Here is a 20,017-nt window from a genome sequence, read left to right as displayed (position 1 = left end):
GGGAGCTGGGTCCTGGCCGCACTGAGTCACCGGCCTGTCGCTAAAAACAGCCACATCACCGGACCCTCTGGACCCCATTCTTCCTGACTCCAGCTCAGGGGGCTCTGAGCCTCGGACAGGGTGGCGAGACCACTGTGCCCAGAGAGATCCCTCTGGGCCACACTCCGCCACACGCCTCATTTCCCCCGGCTTGTTCCACAACAGCCTGGTGGCAGGCGGCACCAGCCCCCTGCACAGCTGGGGAGGCGGCGGCCGCGGGCCTGTCCTGCCAGGGGGCCTGTGCGGAGCCAGGGTGTGCCCTCACGTAGGAAAGAACTCGGACCACGCCCCGGCCGGCCGCAGTCCCCACAGTGTGCACAGCGTTGGCCCCCTCCCCCACCGCAGCACGGCCCCCCATGGTCAGCGTGGCGGATCGCCCCCCCACCTCCCTGCTGGTGCCAGCCCGGCGAGGGGCTTCTCTGAGACGCAGCCCTCGGAGCGGGGCCTACTATGTGCGCAGACAGTGTCGGGCGTGGCTCCCAAGAACCTTCGCCTAGTGGAGCCTTGCTGACGGCAGGGCCTGCCTGGGCCTCAGGGCTCCCTCCCCGGGACGCCCAGTCCCCTGAGCACACACTTCTGCAAGCGGCCAGGGCGCCCGCAGCGACATCAGCCTGTGGACCAGTCCGTCCCCGGTCACAAGCTCAGACAGGCAGGAGACCAGGGCACAAAGGCAAGTGACCCACCCACAGAGCCGCCCAAGGCTGGGCATCAGCACCACACCCCAGGGGCCGCTGCCCCACCATGCTGTTCACACCAAGACCTGAAGGCCTGGGGCCCAGGCTCCCAGGGGCCCAGCGGTGCTCACGGGGACACGCGGCCCGGCGCCGCTCCAGGCCGCTCGTGCAAAGAGCCAGGAACACACGTGAAGGGAGTGAGCCCAAATGGCCCCAGACACGCCTTCCGGGCCTGCACTGGGGCTGGTTCAATTCAGGGCGCCCGGCCCACGCTCCCCATGGGCAGAGACGGAAAGAGCAACCCCCCGCCAAGGGCCCGCAGGCGCCTGACTTGCAGAGTGAGCCAGGAGCAAACCAGGGACACGGGAGAGGAGGTGCCACCAGGGTTACAGGGAGCCCTGTGCTGTCGGAGGCGGGGCACTGCCCGGCCGACTCCCGCACGGGATCCCAGTCACTCTGGAGGGCTCCCCACCCCGCTGGACCTTGGGACTCCCTGATCAAGTCAGGGGTTTGGGGGTGGTTTTAAGAGCCATTCCAGAACCTACGGGGGCGGGGGTGCCTGTGCTGGGGACTGGGAAGAGAGAGTCTGAGGGCCACCCTCCCCCTGAGGAGCCCCCCACCCACGGAACTTGAGGGGAAAGGGCTCCATGCCCCCCAGCTCCAAGAGGACAGAGGGTCCTCAGGAAAGAGGAGAGCAAAGGGAGCCAGGCCCAAGGGTGCCAGGCATGTGGTTGGAGACAGGTGAGGCCACCAGGTGGGGGCAGCCAGGCAAATGCAGGGGGGACGATCAGACAGCTGGCCAGGGACCCAGGCTGAGCACAGGCGGAGCCCCACGGGGAGGGGTGGGTGATGCAGGCCCTGCACCTCTATACCTCACCCCTACCCCCGCTGCCCGGCCGGGAGCATCGCACACCCAGCAGCCCCTCAGGCCCCGGCCCCCAGGCGCCGAGCTGCCAGCGTCCAACAGCCCTGGGCCCCCAGGCACCCGCCATCCGCCCGGAGCCTCCCAGAGCCCTGGCTGTTTGCCCCGCACCTGACGGGCCCTTGTTACTCACTGACAGTCGGAGGGCGTGGGCCGGTAGTAGAAGGATGGCACCTGGGACTCGTACATGGCCCTGGCAGCGTCGTTCCCGCGGGCGGCCATGAACTGAGAGAGAGAGAGGACAGGGCCCGGTCAGGGCGGCCAGAGGGCCTGGCCGTCGCTGGCCGGGACCCTGGAGCCCTCCCGACCCAGGGACACCACCTGGGATGAGGGGACAGGACCAAACAGACCAGGAAGGGAGTCGTTTAAAGCTGGAAGTGATTCTAAAGTTCATCTGAAAAGTTAGGAGTAAAAATACTCTGGAAGATTCTGACTGTGACGACTCTTTCTAGCAGATGTTGAAACCTGTGGCATCTCGGCACAAACAGCACAGGGTGGAGAAGGGCGTGGAGCTCGTGGGACAAACCCCACGTCTGTCCGGGGGCAGGTCCGGGGGGGCGGGGGGCTGAGGTCCAGCAGGGGCCTGACCGCAGTGGCTGTACGGCGATGGGGACGTGGCCGACGGGGACACCCTTCACTGGTGACAGTGTCAGGACAGGTCGAGCCGCCCTGTGTGGGGTGGGCAAGCCACAGAGCCGGGCAGGGCCCTTGTGGGGCATAGGTGGGGGCCGCTGGCGCCACGGGGGCCCCTCTGAGGGGACAGAGGTGCTTTCAGATCTAGACAGAGGTGGCGGCTGCCCAACATGGAGAATGTGCCGGAGTTGTTCACTTCATTTTTTTCTTTTAAATATATTTATTGGTCATGCTATTACTGTTGTCCCATCCCCCCCCATTTCCTTCCCTCCCTGCACAGCCCGCTCACCCGCATTGCCCCGCCCCCCCACCTTAGTTCGTGTCCACAGGTTGCACACATGAGTTCTTTGGTTCTCCATTTCCTATACTAGCCTCGCCTTCCCCCCTGTCTATTTTCTACCTACCATTTATGCTGCTTGTTCTCTCCACCTTCTCCCTCCCCCTCCCTGCTGACAACCCTCCTTGTGATCTTTATTTCTGTGATTCTGTTCCCATTCTAGTCGTTTGTTTAGTTTGTTTTTGCATTTTTTTAGGTGTGGTTGTTAATAACTGTGAGTTTGCTGTCCTTTCACTGTTCATATTTTTCATCTTCTTTTTCTTATATAAGTCCCTTTAGCATTTCATATAATAAGGGCTTGGTGATGATGAACTCCTTGAACTTGACCTTATCTGAGAAGCACTTTATCTGTCCTTCCATTCTAAATGAAAGTTTTGCTGGATAAAGCAATCTTGGCTGTAGGTCTTTGGATTTCATGACTTGGAATACTTCTTTCCAGCCCCTTCTTGCCTGTAAGGTCTCTTTTGAGAAATCCGCTGACAGTCTGATGGGCACTCCTTTGTAGGTGACTGTCCCCTTATCTCTTGCTACTTCTAGAATTTTCTTCCTCATTTTAATCTTGGCTAATTATGATGTGCCTTGGTGTGTTCCTCTTTGGGCCCACCTTCTCTGAGCTTCCTGGACTTCCTGGAAGTCTATTTCCTTTGCCAGACTGGGGAAGTTCTCCTTTATTGTTTGTTTAAATAAGTTTTCAATTTGTTACTCTTCCTCTTCCCCTTCTGGTATCCCTATAATCCGGATGTTGGAATGTTTAAAGATGTCCTGGAGGTCCCTAAGCCTCTCCTCATTTTCTTGAATTCTTGTTTCTTCATTCTGTTCTGGTTGGATGTTTCTTTCTTCCTTCTGGTCCACACTATTCATCTGAGTCCCGGTTTCCTTCCTGTCACTGTTAGTTCCCTGTACATTTTCCTTTATATCACTTAGCATAACCTTCACTTTTTCCTCTATTTTACAACCACACTCAACCATTTCTGTGAGCATCCTGATGACCAGTGTTTTGAACTCTGCATCTGAGAGGCTGGCTATCTCTTCATCACTTAGTTGTATTTTTTCTGGAGCTTTGCTCTGTTCTTTCATCTGGGCCATTTTTTTTTATGTAGTAAGTGAGGGTCGGAGCCTTAGGTGTTCACCAGGGCGGGGCAACGCACCCACTGCACGTGGTGTGGTCTGAACGAATGTGTCTTCTTTAGCTCCTTGGTCGTCGGACTTCCATTCGGTTCGATTTTCTGGCAGCTCTTCTTGTTTTTTTGGTTTTAAATTGTTGCTGTCCTTCTTTTGGTTGTGCAAGGTGGCCCAGTGTCTGCCTACGCCTCTGTCTTGACCGGAAGTCTCTCTTTTCCAAGTTGTTCGCTTTAAAACGGCGAGTCCTGCACTGGGTCAATTCCACCTCAATTACCTAAAAATTACATGGACAGCTCCTAAAAGAATACAAACTGCATTTTTTGCATCAGAAAAAATTACTGAAAAAGGAAGTTAAGAGTCAACCCACAATAAGAAAAAGTGTTTACAAATTCCACAAGTGACATGGGACTTGAATCTAGAATATAAAAAGAACTGTCCGTAATATAATGAAAACTCCTAACGCCACAATAAAAGGACAAACAGCCCGCTTTTAAAATGGGTAGTGGATTTGAACGAACAAGTCTCCAAAGGCCAAGCAGCAGGTGGAGAGACACTGGGCACCCTCAGGCAGCAGGAGCGCAGGGTCCCGGCTCACGCCCATGGGGACAGCTGGTGTCTCGAGGCAGCTGGGACACTGTGCCCTGCGGCGGGGAGTGGGCGCTGGTCCAGACCGGTGGCCCAGCAGGTCCTCGGTGTCCGACGCAGGGTCACCAGGAGACCCAGCAATGCCCCTCCAGGACGAGGAGAGCAAAGGTGCCGCAAGGACACCACACGGGCGCTGGCGGCAGCAGAGAGAAACCCCCAAGTGGCCGTCAGCTGGGCACAGACACCACGTCCATCACGCCATGGGTGGAGCCACGGACATCTCAACCCTGCGCCAGGCAGTGTGGCCCCAGGGCCCTGACCGGCCCAGCAGGCACCACACCCTGGAGTTAAGGGGCTGCCTGCTCTGGGTAGGGACTCCGAGGCAGGGCTGGGGAGGGGCTGCTGATCGCGCCCGGCCCCTCAGGACAGGAAAACACTGGGGGACGAGATGCCGGTGGGGGCACAGCCCTGAGGACTGTGAGCTCTGGAAGGGTGGGCTGCTCCTCAGTGCAGGTGCAGCGAGTAAGAAGGACCTTGGGGCCGAGTGGGCCCGAGACTGCAATAAACCCTGTAGCCACAGGAGACAAGGCCGGTGGATCTGACTACATCGAAGTGGAAGTTTCGCTGCAAAAGCTTCATGAGCAAAGTCGGAGACAAACCACCTAGAAAAACACCAGCTCCTGCCTGGAAGGGTTGGACTCCCTAAAGTGTAAGACCCAGAGGAACTGGAGCAGGGGCCGTGGCAGGGAGACCCTGACCCACCACGGAAGCAGATGCCTGATCTCGCTCAGAAAAAAGGGAGGCCCCGCGGGGCCCCAGCTTCTCCTCCTCGGCCAAGGACCAGCGCCGGGCAGGGGCTGGGCCCCATGGCCAGGAGACAGGGCCCACCCGTGCTGTGTCCTCCCAGGGGAGCAGACAGGACAGGGCACCGTGCTGCCCCGCCCCTCCCTGCAGACCTGCGGGGCCCGGGAGCGGGTGCCGACAGAGGTCAGAGGTCACAGGTGCCCGGAGCAGCACCCCCTCCGGACGTGGCCTCAGGTCACATTGGGGCGGTTGCCACGGGACCCAGCCCAGGGCGGCCTCCGGACCCGCCTTCCGGAGCCACGTGTGCGTGAGCTCCCAGGGAAGGCCAATGCCCCCAAGTCACAGTGACAGGGGGAACTACTTTCTCCCGGGGAGGAGCACAGGAGCCACGGGCCCCGGACCCGGTCCCCACGGCTGCCCCGGCTGAGCCACCACTGCGCCTCCCAGGGTGAGACGTCCAGCAGTTCCTCCACTCAACCGGTCTCCCCATGGCCGCCACGGCGTCGACCCCCGGCAGCACCCCCACCTTCCTCTGGCCCCTCCTCCCCACCCAGTGGTCTCCCCAGCCAGAGTCTGCTCCCTCTCCTATGTGGGCTGTGGGGGGGACCCTCCTGCTACCACAGCCCAAGTCGCCACCCTGTGCACTGCCTGTGTGTCCCCGCCTGTCCCCTCCTTAAGGCCTCCCCAGGGCCAGCAATCCCCCCGCCCCAGCCCCGCCAGCCCTCCTGCAGCAGGAGCTCACCGGATGTGGATCAGGGAGGGGTCAGGTGGGCCTGTCCCTCTGCACAGGTGAGCCCCAGGGGCTGGGATCGGAGGGTCCTGTGCCCTCTCTCTGCAGCTGCCCCACGGGGGGTGGGAGAGTCGGCCCAGACAGCAGATTCTGCGTGGGCGCAGCTGCACAGCAGGGACCCCGGCCGTGTCGGTCCCTGCCAGGCCAAGCCCCAGGGGGGCCCTGAGGGTCCCCCGCCGCCCAGGCGTACCTCCACTTGGGCCTCCTCCCAGGTGTCCAGGCGGACAGACTTGACCTTGCTGACCTGGGGGATGTTGCGGTGGATGCCAGAGCAGCTGAGGCAGATGAACACGCCCAGGGTGTAGGAGGCCCAATCGGGACCTGGAAGGCAAAGGCCAGAGTCTGGGTCAGAGGGCACTGTGGCACTGGGCTAGGGGTCAGAGCCCAAAGCCCAGCCCTGCAGGGGCCACCTTCCGGCCTTGGTTTCCCCGTCTGTGCCAATGGGCAGCAGGCAAGGAGATGCCCGGGGTCACCAGCCCCGTGGGCTGCAAGCAGGGCGCTGTACCCCGCAGAGGGGCAGCAGCCCTGGGTCAGGAGCAGCCCAGACCCCCGAGTGGACGCCACGTCACATGGGGGACACTGACAACGGCAACCCCAAGGACGGACCACATGCTCAATGCCAACATGTGATTAGCACAGGTGTGTCTGGCATAACGAGGACTGTGGTGTGACCGTACCCACTGACACACCAGGGTGAGGGGACTCTTCGTGCGTGCAGTTTACTTGAGCAGGTGCACATGGGTGACGTGGAGGGGTCCACGGGGCACTGACCGATGACAAAGGAACCATGGAGGGTGACGCTCTGTGTTCGGCACATCACCGAGTGAGGCTGGCTGCCGCCAGGAACCCACAGAACCTTCTGGACGAGGCAGGTTGAGACCAAGACGCCTGCTGAGGCCACAGGCTGCAGCAGGGTTCGTGGGGGGCCCCTGGAAGCCCGGCTGCACCCACCAACCCCCTGGTCCTTCTCAGAGTGCAGCACTGTCCCGCCCCTTGGGGACTTCGCTGGAGGGCCCAGAGAACATGAGAGGTGCTGTGTGGACGTGCCCTGCTCAGAGCACAGGGCTAGGTGGCTGCACCCACAGGCCAGTCACCTCAGGCCACCCCTCACCCTGCCGGACTGGGGATCTGGCCACACCCCACTGCAGGGACCTTCAGAGGACGAAGTTCGCCCGCCCGGTGCCAGGAGGTCAGAGCTACTCCTCAGACAGCACACGGCTGGGCCCCGGGTCTGCGAGGCTCTGCATGGTATGAGCACCTGAGAGTGTGTGAGCATGAGTGTGCATACCTGTGAGTGTGTGGGGCGTGCAAAGGGGGAGCAGAACCTCCGGTGAAGGGCTGTGTCACATACCCATCATGCTGGGCTGGGTCACCTCCCAAAAGGTCGGTGGCCAGTCTTGGGGGGCAGGTGGTGCTCCCTGTGCACCCAGCCCTGCCCACAGAGCCCTGGCCCCCATCCTGAGGGCTGAGCTGGGTCTGAGGGAGCAAGTGGAGACAGGTAGCTGGCCCAAGACACACGGCTCCTGAGTGACACTTGGAACAGACAAGCTTCTGCTGTGTCACCTGCAGACCTCAGTCCCATCGGCCCATCCCAGGGCTGTGGGCTGGGAGCTGCCTCCCTGGGTGGGTGAGTAGGAGGGTAGGCTAGCCAGTGTCTGCAGGGTGGGGACCTAGGTGGCCCGGGGCGGGGGGGGGGGGGGGGAACGGCAAGGGCAGGGACCACCAGAGACCCTGAGGCCTCAGAGCCCTGGTTCCAGGGCCCCTCCCACCAGCACAGCTTCCCCGGCCCTGGTCCCCCCCCCCTACCCAGTGCCTCTGTGTCCCCTTCTGGCTTCCTGTCCCCTCTGGCTTCCTGCCCCAACCCTGCTTGCTCAGCCCGCCGTCCGCTGGCCCCAGAAGCCACAGCTACGCTCTCAGGCTTACAGCACACCCACAGCTGTTTGGGACAGCACGCGAAACTGCCCCCCAGCCCCTCCCCCACCCCCACCTCTGGAGACTGCGTCCCCAGCACTGGAGGTCTTCTCCACCCTGCACACCGAAGCTCAGATGTCACTGCACACAGAAGCCCCCTGACACCAATTAGGGCCCCTCCTTGTGTCCTCAGACACGCCTCTCATTTCTTCACAGCATCTGCCTATTTGGGTGTTTACAGAACACTATCTACATCCCCAGAATGTAAAGAGGGTCAGAGGTCATGGGTCAGAGGTCAGGTTTCCTGCAGTCCCTCCCAGCAGGCCGGACAGAGGCTGCACAGCCCCCGAATGCCCGGTCCCTGACCTCCCTTCTCCCACCGCAGAGTGACGGCCTGGGGATGCCAAGGGCTGGGAAGGCGGGGACCTGCGGAGACACGGTGGGGCCCGCGCTGCGGGGCGACCCTGAGGGGACAGCGGACCTGGGGTGGGGAGAAGTCCATGTCCCCCAGTTCTGAGCCTCCGCCCCAGGCTCTCTGGCTGCTGCTGACAGGGGAGCGAAGGCTTCCCCGCCCCTCGGCCGCGGGGGCTCGGAGTCTCCCCTGGGTCTGCTGTCACTCAGACGGCTTGACCGCTGCAGAGGACCCGCCGACCCCAGCGCGGGGGCCAGGCCCCGCCCCTCAGCCCCCCCCCCCCGACGCCGCCGCCCCGCAGCGGCTCCAGGACACGGCAGGGGGCGCCGGGCGCGGCCGTCCTCCGGGCCCCAGGAGCCAGCTGCCTGTTTGCGAAAACGCTGCCCCGGCAGGAAATGAAGAAATCTAGACCGAAAGGCCGCGGGTCGGGGCGATGGGGAGCAGGGAAGGTGGGCCCACGGGCCACGGACACAGCGACCAGCGGGGCGGGGGGCGGCTCAGGCCTCAGGGGACACCCGGCGGGACACCCAGGGGCGCGCGTGACGCCCGCGCGCAGGCCACTGGGCTGCGGCCACCGCAAGTGGGGGCGGGGCCTCTAGGGGGCGGGGCCGCGGGGCGGGGCCTCTCGGGGCGGGGCCGCCCGGGCAGAGGTGGTGGGGATGGTTTGGGGCGGAAAATCACACGGGGCGGGGCCGTGGGGTTTCTCCCAGAGCTAGAGGAGGAGCTGTGGCTTCTTCACACCTCTCGCGCCCAGGGGCCGACTCTGCGGGACGCAGCAGGGTCCAGCAGTTGTGAGAGACCCCGGGGCCCACGAAGCCTAAAAATATCCCCCGTCCAACCCTGTAAGGGAGCGTTAAGCCAAGCCCAGCATTAGCGGGACACAGGGTGTGGTGGCGCCCAGACTCTCGGTTGTGCTCTCCCCTCCGACAACCACGCGGAGGTCAAAGCCAGGCCACACACCTGCCTGACACCCTGCCGCTGGCTCCAGAACCCGTGAGTGTGCAGCTCAGGGCTGCGGGGCCCACGCCGGCCGCCCATCTGGTGCGCGTGTGTGAGGCTGGGCACACTCGTGTGCAGGCCCACCACCCAACCTGAACAGCTGCTTCTAAAAAGGGTTCAAGTTAAGAAATGGAGACACTAGTCCTTTTATATAATGAAAAGCCTACAAGGCCCCCCCCCAGCAGGTCTGCCCCCCTCTGCTTAAGCCTCTCCCACCATCCGAGCCAGGAGACGGGCAGGGGTGTCCTCGTGTATAGAAAACACAGCCTCCTGAGCTCTGAGGCCCTCCTGGTGGAAGGAGGGCCTGCGGTGGGCATTCCTGGCAGGGCCACCCCAGCACCAGGGCCCCTTTGACTGACCCAGAGCCCCACCCTGTAGTCCCAGGCTCCACTCCCCAGCGCTCCTCCCCCCAGGCCAAACAGAGGCCGCTGTTTCCAGCCTGCTCCTCCTCACTGGTCCCCTGAGGGCACCTCTGACTCAGGAACTCCCTGCCCAGCCCACAGGAGTCAGCCTGCAGGGCCCGGGTGCCCCCAGGGTGGACCACCAAGCCAGGGGTCTTGAGGGCCTGGTTGCAGCAGCTGACCCCCAGCAGTAACAGGAGGGGTGGGACTGGAGGTAGGCTGAGGCTCCAAGCTCACGCCCACCCCAGCCTCAAAAACCAGGTGGGGCCCCCAGGGGTCTCCCACCACTGCCTTTCTCCCAGTCCCGGAGTCATCGCCCGGGGCAGACTGTCTTGGGCCACCGGCTCCCTCCTGGTGGCTGCCTTGCCAGTGGCCCCGGCTGTCAGCACCTGCATCTGCCCCTGCTCCACCGGCCTCTCCAGGGCAACTCTGAGATGACTCAGCTCCCTTCCCTTTCTTGGGAAGTGGCCTAAGACACCTGGACAGGTGAGGCAGGTGGGGCTGAGCCAGGCAGAACAGGTGTGTCCCGACAGCCAAGGCCTAGGGTGGGGGCAGGTAATGAAGACTGTCCATGGGACTATGGGTTGGCCGGGTGAGTCCTGCAGCCAAGTTCCAGGGATCTTTGTCCAGCCCGAGGACAGCCCCAGAAGAGAAGATGGCTAGGGTTCTGGGGTTCGGTGGTGACGGCAGGTCGGCAGGGTGGGGGCCAGCTGAGGCGGGGTGGGGACAGGGTGGTGCCCACCACGTCCCAGTTTCTCACTTAAGTGCCCGCCCTCTGTGGCAGCCCGGGCCCCTCACCCTGCTGCTTTGTCACCTCCGCACAAGAGGCAGCCGGGTATTCACCCTCTTATCCAGTTTCCCTGCTGGCGTCTAAGCCCAGGGGGAGGGCAGAGAGGGGTGACCTCAGAGGGTTCCCAGCAGTGCTGTTTGCGTGAGCAGCAGCGCCGTCCCCAGCAGCTGCACTGCGGGAGCAGCGCGAGTGCCCATCAGTGGGTGAGTGGGTACATGACGTGTGATTTTCCACGCAGTGGAATACTACTCAGCCTTAAAAAGGAAGGAAATGAAAACCAAACTGAAGCTGGGGCAGCCCCACACAGATCAGAGAGAACAGGCTTCAACACAGAACTGCCAAAGAAACAGGAGGTTCCTTAGGTGGTGATGAAGTCAGTCAGATGAGAGGACATAACTTCTGTGACTATGGCTGCACTCAGCACAGGAGCAGCTGAACACATCGTGCAAATATTAACAGACCCCCTGGGAGAAACAGCAATGGAGCCCTGGCTGCTGTGGCTCAGTGGATTGAGTGCCGGCCTGCGACCCAAAGGGTCGAGGGGTCAATCCCCAGTCAGGGCACATGCCTGGGTTGCACAAGGCAACCACACATCAGTGTTTCTCTCCCCCTATTTCTCTCTCCTTTCTTCTTTGTCTAAAAATAAATAAATAAAATCTTTAAAAAAATAGCAATCGATGGAATTATAGTAAGGGTCAGTGGGTCCATCATCCAGGACGAAATCAGTAAGAAACCACCGGCACCAGAGGACACGTCAGGCCAGTGGGCGTGACCGGCGTTCACAGGACACTTCCCACAAAGCAACAAGGACGTGAGTTTTCTCTGGTGCTCATGGAGTAGTTTCCAGGACGGTCCGGGCACATCGGGCCGGGAAACGGGTCTCAGCACACTCGATAAGACGGAAACTGCAGCAGGCATTTTCCCCAATTACAATGGGACGAAACTAAAAATCATTCATAAGATGAAAACTGGGAAATTCACCATTTGTAGATTAAACAGCATGCCACTGAACAACCAATGGACAAAGGAAAAAGAATTTAAACACCCTGAGACAAATGAAAATGTCAGTAAACAAACAAAAATTTAAAACCGCATCTGAAGCAAGTTCCCCGGAGGGTCAGGGTGGAGGATGCAAAGAGAAAGATCTCAAGCAAACTCCCGACTCCGCCCCTCGGCAGCGAGAGAGAGAAGGACAAAAGGAGCCCAAGGTCAGCACAAGAAAGGGAATGGGGAATAGAGTGAAATAAATAAAACAGACACTGATAACACAATGGAAAGATTAATAAAACTCAGCTGTGTTTTGAAAAGACAAAAAAATGAAAACCTTTAGCTAGATCACCAAGAAAGAGATTCAAATAAATGAAAAATAAAAGATGTTACAACTGACAACCACAGAAATACAAAGAATCATAAGAGTCGTCTATGAACAATCATGTGCCAAACTATGCGACCAAAAATAAATGGATAAATTCCTGGAAATGCAAAACCTCTGAAGACCGAACCCTGAAGAAACAGAAAACCCAAACAGCTTGATTACTAACTAGTGAGGAGCCCGAAACTGCGATCAGAACCCCCCAACACACGCAAGTCCAGACGCCTTCACCAGTGAGTTCTATCAAACACGTAAGGAAGAATTAGTTCCAATTCTTCTTCAAATTCTTCCCCAAAATAGAAGAGGCAGGAACACTTCCGATCTCGTTTAACGTGGCCAATGTTGCCCTGGCACCAAAAGCAGACGAGGGACCACGGGAGACTCCGGGTCCACGGCCCTGATGGGCACAGATGCAGAAATCCTCACCAAAATACTGGCAAACTGAATTCAATGACGCGTCAAAGGGATCACACACCGCAGTCAAGTGCAACTTGTGCCAGGGATGCGAGGATGGCTCAACACCCACAAAGCAGAGTGACCGGGCACGTCCACATGCACAGGACGAACACCACGTGATCATCCCAGCAGACGCCGAAAAGGCGTCTCGCGAAACCCAGTGTCCTTGTAGGACCTGTACTCTGGACAAACGGAGCAGGAACCTTTCTCAGCGTCCTGCGACCACACACGACACAGCCCACGGCGGCCACCACACTCACCAGTGAGGCTCCGGAGACCCTCCCTCTGACACCAGGAGCGGGATGGCGATGCCCACGCTCCCTGTGTCCACTCGGCGAGGCCTGCGAGTCCCGGCCAGCATAATTGGGCGTAAAAATAAAGAAAAGGCATCCAAATCATAAAGAATTTACAGTTTCACCACTTGCAGATACTAGATGTAGAAAATCTAAAGACTCTACCAAAAATCTTTTAGAACTAATAAACAAGGTCAGTAAATTGCAGGAAACAAATACATACATATGTAACTCTGTTGTGTTTCTGTTCACTAATAACAAACTCTTAGAAAGCCCAATTGGGAAAATAATCCCATTTACAATAGCATCGAAAAGAATCAAATGCCTAGGAACAAACCTAACCAAGGAGGTGAAAGACCAGTGCACTGAAAATGATGACTTGTTAATGAAATACATTATTTTTTAAATGTTATTTATCTATTTTGAGAGAGAGGGGAAGGGAGGGAGAAAGAGAGGGAGAGAAACATCAATATGTGGTTGCCTCTCACACGCCCCCTACTGGAGACATGGCCTGCAACCCAGGCATGTGCCCTGACTGGGAATTGAACCAGCGACCCTTTGGTTTGCAGGCCGTCACCCAATCCACTGAGCCACACCAGCCAGGGCTGATGAAGGAAATTAAAAACAAGGAAGTGGATAGATACTCTATGGCCAGAATTGAAAGAATTAACATTGTTAAAATGTCCGTGTTACCCAGAGCAATCTACAGACCCAATGCAATCCACATCCAAATTCCAGTGGCATCTCTCACAATAGGCAAAGTATTCTAGAATTGTCTGGAGCCACAACACAGCCCGAGTAGCCACGTCAATCCTGAGGGGACAGGAGAGCAAAGCCAGAGGCATCGCACTGCCTGGTTTCAAACTACACGACAAAGCTACAGTGATCAGAATGGTGTGGTCCTGGCATAGAAACAGACACACAGAGCAGGAGAACAGAATGCAGAGCACAGGTCAGGGTCTCTGCCGGGGCCCCAGTGGGGGGCGTGCGAGAGGCAGCCACGCACTGAGGTTTCCCTCCTCTCTCCCTCCCTTCCCCTCTCTAACAACGAATAAATAAAATCTTTACAAATAATAAGAATAAAAGTAAATAAAGTCTTTAAAAAAGTAAAACAAGAAAACAGGTGGTAAGCTAGTTGGCATTAGTCCTGGCGATGATTTTGCTTGGATTTGATGCCAAAAGCAAAACCAAAAATAAAGTGGAACCTCGTCACATTAAAAAATTCTCCCCAACCAAGGAAACCACCAAAGCAATGCAAAAGCAAGCAATGGAATGAGAGAAAATATGTGCAAATCACATCTGACAAAGGGTTAATATTCAAAATACGTAAGGCCTCAGTTAAGTCAACAGCAAAAAACAAAAACAAAAAAAAAAAAACTGGGCAGAGACTCTGGAGAAGGGATTTTCCCAAACACACCCAAACGGCCCACGGACACCTGAACAGGCCAGGCCACCACACCGTTGTCACCAACCGCAGCAGCAGCGCTGGCGAGGACAGTGTGGAGAAAGGGCCCCACGCGCCTGGCTGGGGTGCCCGTGGATGCAGCGCTTTGGAAAACTGGGTCATGGGAGAACTGCAGGAAGGCCTGGCCATCCCGCTCCGGGGACCCATCCAGAGGAAACGAAGACACCAGCGAGAAGATGCACCGCTGCACTCGCTGCATCACCTGGCACAGCGGCCAAGCGCTCGAGGGCCGAGGGGCAGGTCGGACGTGTGGCGCCCGCACAGAGCGCAGAAGGACTCAGCCACAAGGAGAAGGAAGCCTCCCGTGCAAGGTCGGACAAACCCCAGGGGCGTCATGCTGAGCAAGTGGGAGAAAGACCAACACCGTGCGTGGAATCTAAGAAACACAAAGGAACAGAAACCCCCAACTCACGGAGAGAACAGGTGGGGGTGTCGGAGGGGGGTGCAAAGGCAAACCCTCCGGGAACAAGAGGAGCCGGTCCCAGGCACGTCAGGAACAGCAGCGTGGTGACTAGTAAGGAGCTGAGGGGAAGGGTGTTAACTCCATGCGCCATGTATTCAAACACTGAAACCTTGTACCACGCCCCTCGGACTAATTCAAGGTACCTGTTGTTTATGTGTCAAGGTTTTGTGGGGGGCGGTCAAGGTTTCATTTATTTATTTTTAGAGAGAAGGGAAGGGAGGAAGAAAGAGAGGGAAAGAAACATCTGTGTGTGGTTGCCTCTGGACCTGGCCCGCAGCCCAGGCATGTGCCCTAGGTTGGGAATCGAACGGACGACACTCTGGTTCCCAAGCTGGCGCTCAACCTCTGAGCCACACCAGCCAGGACTCAAGGTTTGTTTTTTAAAAAAGGAAATTCTACAACACGCCACCGCATGGATGAACCTCGAGGACACCGCAGGCTCGGAGGGACACACAGTGCGTGACGCTCCATGCAGGAGGCCCTTGCTGGCAGGCCAGGGGGCTGAGAGGCTGGTGGTTGGGTGGGGAACGGACTTCCAGATTCAGCGGAGGAAGAGTGCAGCCGGGGTGCACTGGATGCCAGGGCGCTGCGCACTGCCAAGCGGCGAAGATGGGACATTGCACATCATGAGCACGCCACACAATAGAAAGGACAAAGCCCCTGACCCGCCCGCTGCGGGCGACACAGAGCAGCAGGCGGGGCAGCTGAGGAGATGCCCAGGCCCCTCCGCTGCCACCCATGGGGCCCGGCACGGCCCCTGCCAGGACTCTCCTTAGGGAGACGGTGTGTGTGGCCGACCCACAGTGTCGGGGTGCGCATGGCGATCCACCTGCCGGCAGGCACCTGGGCAGGGCGGGGCTGCACATGGGTGAGCTTAGGAAGGCCGCGTTCACCAAGGGCACGTTCCTCTCGCTGCCTCTAGACCTCGCTCACAGCGGCGGTTTCCTAGAGTCGTTTCCCGTGTGAAGTGAGACTGCACCACCGCTACCCGACAAACGAGAGTTTGTTCCCTGCAGCAACACCCGGCATCTGAGCCGGGACCCAAAACGCTGCTGCCCTCACACTGCAAGACGACCGTGAGCTTTACAGAGACGCACACTGTTTCCAACCCCCCAGTCCCAGGTCAGGGGCTCAGGCTGGGGCCACCCTGGCCAGGCCAGCCCTCCACGCGGGGCCATCACTCACCCACTCACCCACACTGGGCCAGCTTCAACCCCCCTACCTCCCGACACATGCACAGCCCCCGGACCCCCAAGGAAACCCACCCGGACGGTGGCCTCACCAGGGACAGACCCTTTTCCTCATCAGTGTGATGACAAAGAGACGTTATTCGAGGGCCTGATGTGTGTTTTACCACAATATGAGGAAATGTGATGTTAATCCCCAAATCAGGGGTTCAGGAGGACTGCCCATCCGGCCCACTCCTCGGCAGCCCTGAGAGCCCCCGGCCAGGGCCCTGCCCCCGCCCCCCAGCAGCTGCTAGGACGTCACCTCTGGGGTCAGACACAGGGTCCCCACTCTCAGCTCACGCTCGGGGCCCGGCAGGCTCATGCTCCAGGCCCGGCAGCGCATGGATGGCTCCCAGGGGCACCCCCTGCACCCCGGGGCTTGGCGCAAACACTGCCAGGGCAGCAGGGACTCCACGCAGCACCCCAAACTATCCATCTTACTGGAGACAAAGAGCTCCTGGCAGAGCCCAGGCCCCTCAGACAGGACGGCCCCTCCGGTGCCTGGGCACCACCCACAGCCCGACCCCATGAATGAGCTGAGGCTCCACATCCTTCCAGCGCAAGACCTGACTCCCGCAGCGCGTGGTAACCGCCTCCCCAACCCCAGGCCTCTCGAGCAGTCTGTGAGGCAGGGCCCATGCTCCAGGGCTTGGGGGGGGCCTACCCTGTGTCCTGCTAGAGGGCTGCCCGTCTCCTCCCAGATGCCCCAGGCCCACCCTGCATCCTGCGGTCCAGAACTCAGGCTGATGGACCCTGCCCTTAAAGTGCCTGGCTGTGGTCGGGAAGGGCAAACCCATCTGAAATGCTCTGCCAACGACATGTCCATGCCAGAGGGACCCCCGGTTGCCAGTCTGGGCCCCAGAAGGCTTCCCACCTGGGAGCAGAGAGCTCAGTGGGCATCCCGAGGGGTCACGGGGGAGGCGGCACAGCAGGCCTCAGGCCTGGACACCCTGGAGGTGCGGGGGGAGGTGGGGGGAGGGCACTCGTCAGGAGTCCTGGTGTGCTCTTTGAGGCACCGAGTCCCCTAAGAGTACTCCAGGTTTCAGGACCTCAGTTTCCCCAGCTGTAAAATGGGGTGAGTGCTCACATCTTGCCTGGTTCCAGGCCTTTGGGATGTCGTGGGTGTCTTGGGCCAGCTCTGAACCCTGGAGGCTTGGCCGGACACCTAACAGAGCCAGTCCAATGGATGAGGGCGGGCAGGGTGTGGCAGCGCCAGGCCCACTGACGGAGTAAGACCCGTCCTGCCAGGCGGGGGCCCAGGGGCGGCCACTGCAGAGGGACCGGCCGGCCTCCTCCCGTGCTCCCCACGTAGGCCCAGCCCAAGCACAGCCCAGGATGACTGCGCTTCCTCCCTGACCCCTCCCCACATGCCCAGCTTTCCTGAACCAGCGGAAACGCAGGTCTGGGCTGAGGGCTCCGAGCGAAGGAGCCGGGCCCAGGGCGATGGCGATGCCATCCCCGCCTCACCACCAGGCTGGCCCTGCTCAGCAGGCTGGGCAAAGGCCTCCTTGGCCCGCCCAGCCTCCACAAAGCCCATTGCTGGCACCCCATGGGACCCTCGGCTCCCAGTGTGACCTCACCTGGCCACACTGAGCCGACTAGCCGCTTCCCAGAACCTGGAGCTGCCGGATACCCCTCCCAGCCCACCAGTGGGCAGCAGGGAGAGCTGGGGTCCCGGTCCTACTTGGGTGTGTCTGGAGGCTGCCCAGGGGTCAGGGACAAAGGCAGGGTCTTACCCCCCCTCCACTCCCCAGGGGCTTTGGCTGCTCCCAGTGTGTCAGGTTGCTCTGAGGGGTCCTGGCTGTAGCCCCAGTGGGCTGTCCAGTGTCCCCCTGGACTGCAGGGCCCCAACCGTCCCCCTGCGGCAGGAGCAGAGGGGGCTGTGCCTGCCCCCACCCCCACCCATGGGACAAAGCCAGGGGGCTTGAGGGTAGAGGTAGGGCCCTGCCAATCCCCAGACGCATTCCCCGGGCTCCCAGGAGCAAAGTCCTGTGGGAGGATGGGGAGGATGTGGGTCGCCTGCCCCTCCCCATGCCCCGGCGCTGGAGCCCCAGCTGAATCCGCCACCTGCTCCAGAGCAGCAGGGCACCAGGTCAGGGGGAACGGGCGCCCTTTCCCACTGGGTCCACGTGGCAGCGGCGGGGCGCCCTCCACCTGCTGGGCGCAGTGCAAAGGGCGACTCCCCAGGGGTGCCCATGACGTCAGCTCCAGGTGGCCAGGAGCCAGGTGGACTTACATCCTCACCAGGAGGGCCGCCAGGCTCTCCCAACCTCTCCCTGCGCCGCCCGCGGGCCTCTGTTTCCTCTTTCTCCCGGGAGACCGAGGTTTCGCAACGCGGCGACGGTCCGAGGGTGACAGCGAGACCCGGAGCCCAGGATGGGGGGAGGGGAGGAGGCCATATCGCCGCAGGCCCGGTGCCGCCGGCCCGCAACCTCCGGTCCCTGCAGGTGCACCCGGGGCGGCGCCCCACCCGAGCGCGGACCGGGCTGCGCGCCCGCGCCCCCCGCCACGCCGGCGCCACAGCGCCCTTCCCAGTCCCGGTCCAGCATCCAGGCCGGCGCCCACCCGGGCAGCGCCCACCCGGCCCGCTCCCACCCGGCCGCACCTACCCGGGGCGCCGCAGTCCGCGCAGTGCGCGTTCCCGGGCCGCTGCAGCAGCTCCAGGACGGCCCTCTGCCGCTCCGTGGCCATTGCCGCGCGGCCGCCGCCGCCGCCGCGGGGCCGGGCCGGGTGTGCGCTCCGCCGCGCTAGGGCCCCACGCGGGCCGCCTGCCGCCGCCGCCCCTGCGCCATCCCGGGCCGCCTCAGCCAGCGCACGGGTTCCGCATTCCTGGCGCCCGCCCGTCCTCGCCGCCGCTCCTGTCGCCACCGCGGCCGCCAGGCGTGTGCCGGCGCGGAGCCCGGGGCGCACGGCGCGCGCTGGCCGGCACGGCCCGCGGGCGGCCCCCAGCGGCGCGGGCAGGAGGCCTCCTTCGGCGCCCGCCCGGGGCCCAGCCCTCGAGCCCCAGGGACTCGACCTGGGAGGCCGCCCGATGCCCACCCCCACCCGAGCCCAAAGTCCCACTTGCTGTACACAGAGCCGCCAGCCACACTGCTGGCCTGAGCGGGGTCACCCGCGCAGTCCGCCAGGCAGGGAACAGCAGCTGGACATCTACTGCACGCCTTCCCGGCAGTGCACCTGGTCCAGGCCGCACAGTGGGTGCTTGTGGAAGGGGTGTGTGCCCCCCGCACTGGGAACACAGGGCTCACGCCATTCGTGCCCTGGGAGGGGATAGCCCCTGGATGACAAGGCCTGGAGTTGGTGGGTGCTCAGGGTGACTAAGGCCCCACACCCACCTCGCACAGCAGGGACAGGGTGGGAGGTGGGGCACTGTGCCCTAGACAGAGCCCTCCTGCTCCAGGCACCAGAGCCTGGAGGTGGCAGGGACACAGAAGGCAGTGACAGGTAACAAAGAGGGTGTCCCGTCCCGACCCCCCCCCCATGCCCATGAATTTTTCATTCTCCCTGTTCTTCACGGGGGGAGTGTAGTGCTGCAAACGAAACATCCAGACTGAAAACTCAGCCCGCCACCCGCGGAGGATGTTCTCTCCGCACCCTGCTGTGGGGGCCTCGCCTGCGGGAATAGCCAGGGAGGGAGGCCCTGTTCCCTCCAGTCTCACCTGCTGCCCAGGCAGATCCTTCAGGTCAGGAAAGGGAGACCCCTCCTCAGCGTCAGGGTCTCACCCAGGGACCCGGCAGCTCCCAGCTCCCAGCCCACAGTGTCCTGGTCCCGACACCCCCTCCCCAGAGGAGAAGACAAGAAAAACTGCCCTCCACAGTGGCCTTCCTTTTTACTGACAAGGTGACATCCTACCACCTAGCTTTCCAAGACTTCCACACAAGAGCTGATATGACCACCAAGAAACCTTCCTGGTCCCCAGGCCTCTGCGCGTGCAAGTGGCTTCTTGGCATGAGAACGCTCTTCACTTTGCTTCAGAGACGCTGGGTTAGACGGCCATGGCTGGGGGGGATGGCAGGGTGCTCCAGGTCTGAAACTCAGGTCTCATCACCCGAGTCCCTTAATGGGCCCTGAGGGCACCCTGCTGAGAGCACCCCCTGGCCCTGGTGGAGGCGCACAGGTCCCTCCCCGAAGCACACCCCACCCTCCCCTAACACACATTGCCGAGAGTGGCACCCGGCGAGGCGGGCCTGGCCAGAAGCCTCCAGGGCCTCCCTCCTCCCGTGCCAGCTCCCTGCCAGGCCCAGCAACCACCCCAGAAGTCTCCCAGGAATGGGAGCTGGGGACTGGTGGGTGCCAAACCCTGGAGGCGGCCCTTCCCT

At 61.0% G+C, this 20,017-nt stretch overlaps 1 protein-coding gene across 2 annotated transcripts in view; it reads right to left on the bottom strand.

Annotated features, from left to right (window-relative positions):
- ADAP1 (ArfGAP with dual PH domains 1) overlaps window positions 1-18,623 on the bottom strand; it is a 31,574-nt gene extending 12,951 nt beyond the window's left edge. The window contains exons 1-3 of one of the 2 annotated variants that reach the window (XM_037057978.1): window positions 18,307-18,623; window positions 6,097-6,227; window positions 1,769-1,860 (exon numbers count right to left, since the gene is read on the bottom strand). In XM_037057978.1, coding sequence (XP_036913873.1) covers window positions 1,769-1,860; window positions 6,097-6,227; window positions 18,307-18,388 — 305 coding nt within the window. In that variant the 5' untranslated portion in view covers window positions 18,389-18,623. The remainder of the gene's footprint in view (window positions 1-1,768; window positions 1,861-6,096; window positions 6,228-18,306) is intronic. The other variant, XM_037057977.1, reaches the window with a different exon arrangement.
- Between the last annotated feature and the right edge of the window lie 1,394 nt (window positions 18,624-20,017).

This window comes from Sturnira hondurensis, unplaced genomic scaffold, assembly GCF_014824575.4.
Source record: "Sturnira hondurensis isolate 20B ecotype Veracruz unplaced genomic scaffold, ASM1482457v3 Scaffold0009733, whole genome shotgun sequence".
NCBI classification, from domain to species: domain Eukaryota; kingdom Metazoa; phylum Chordata; class Mammalia; order Chiroptera; family Phyllostomidae; genus Sturnira; species Sturnira hondurensis.
The sequence above is the reverse complement of the archived record's forward strand: the minus strand, read 5'-3'. Positions and strand labels throughout refer to the sequence as shown.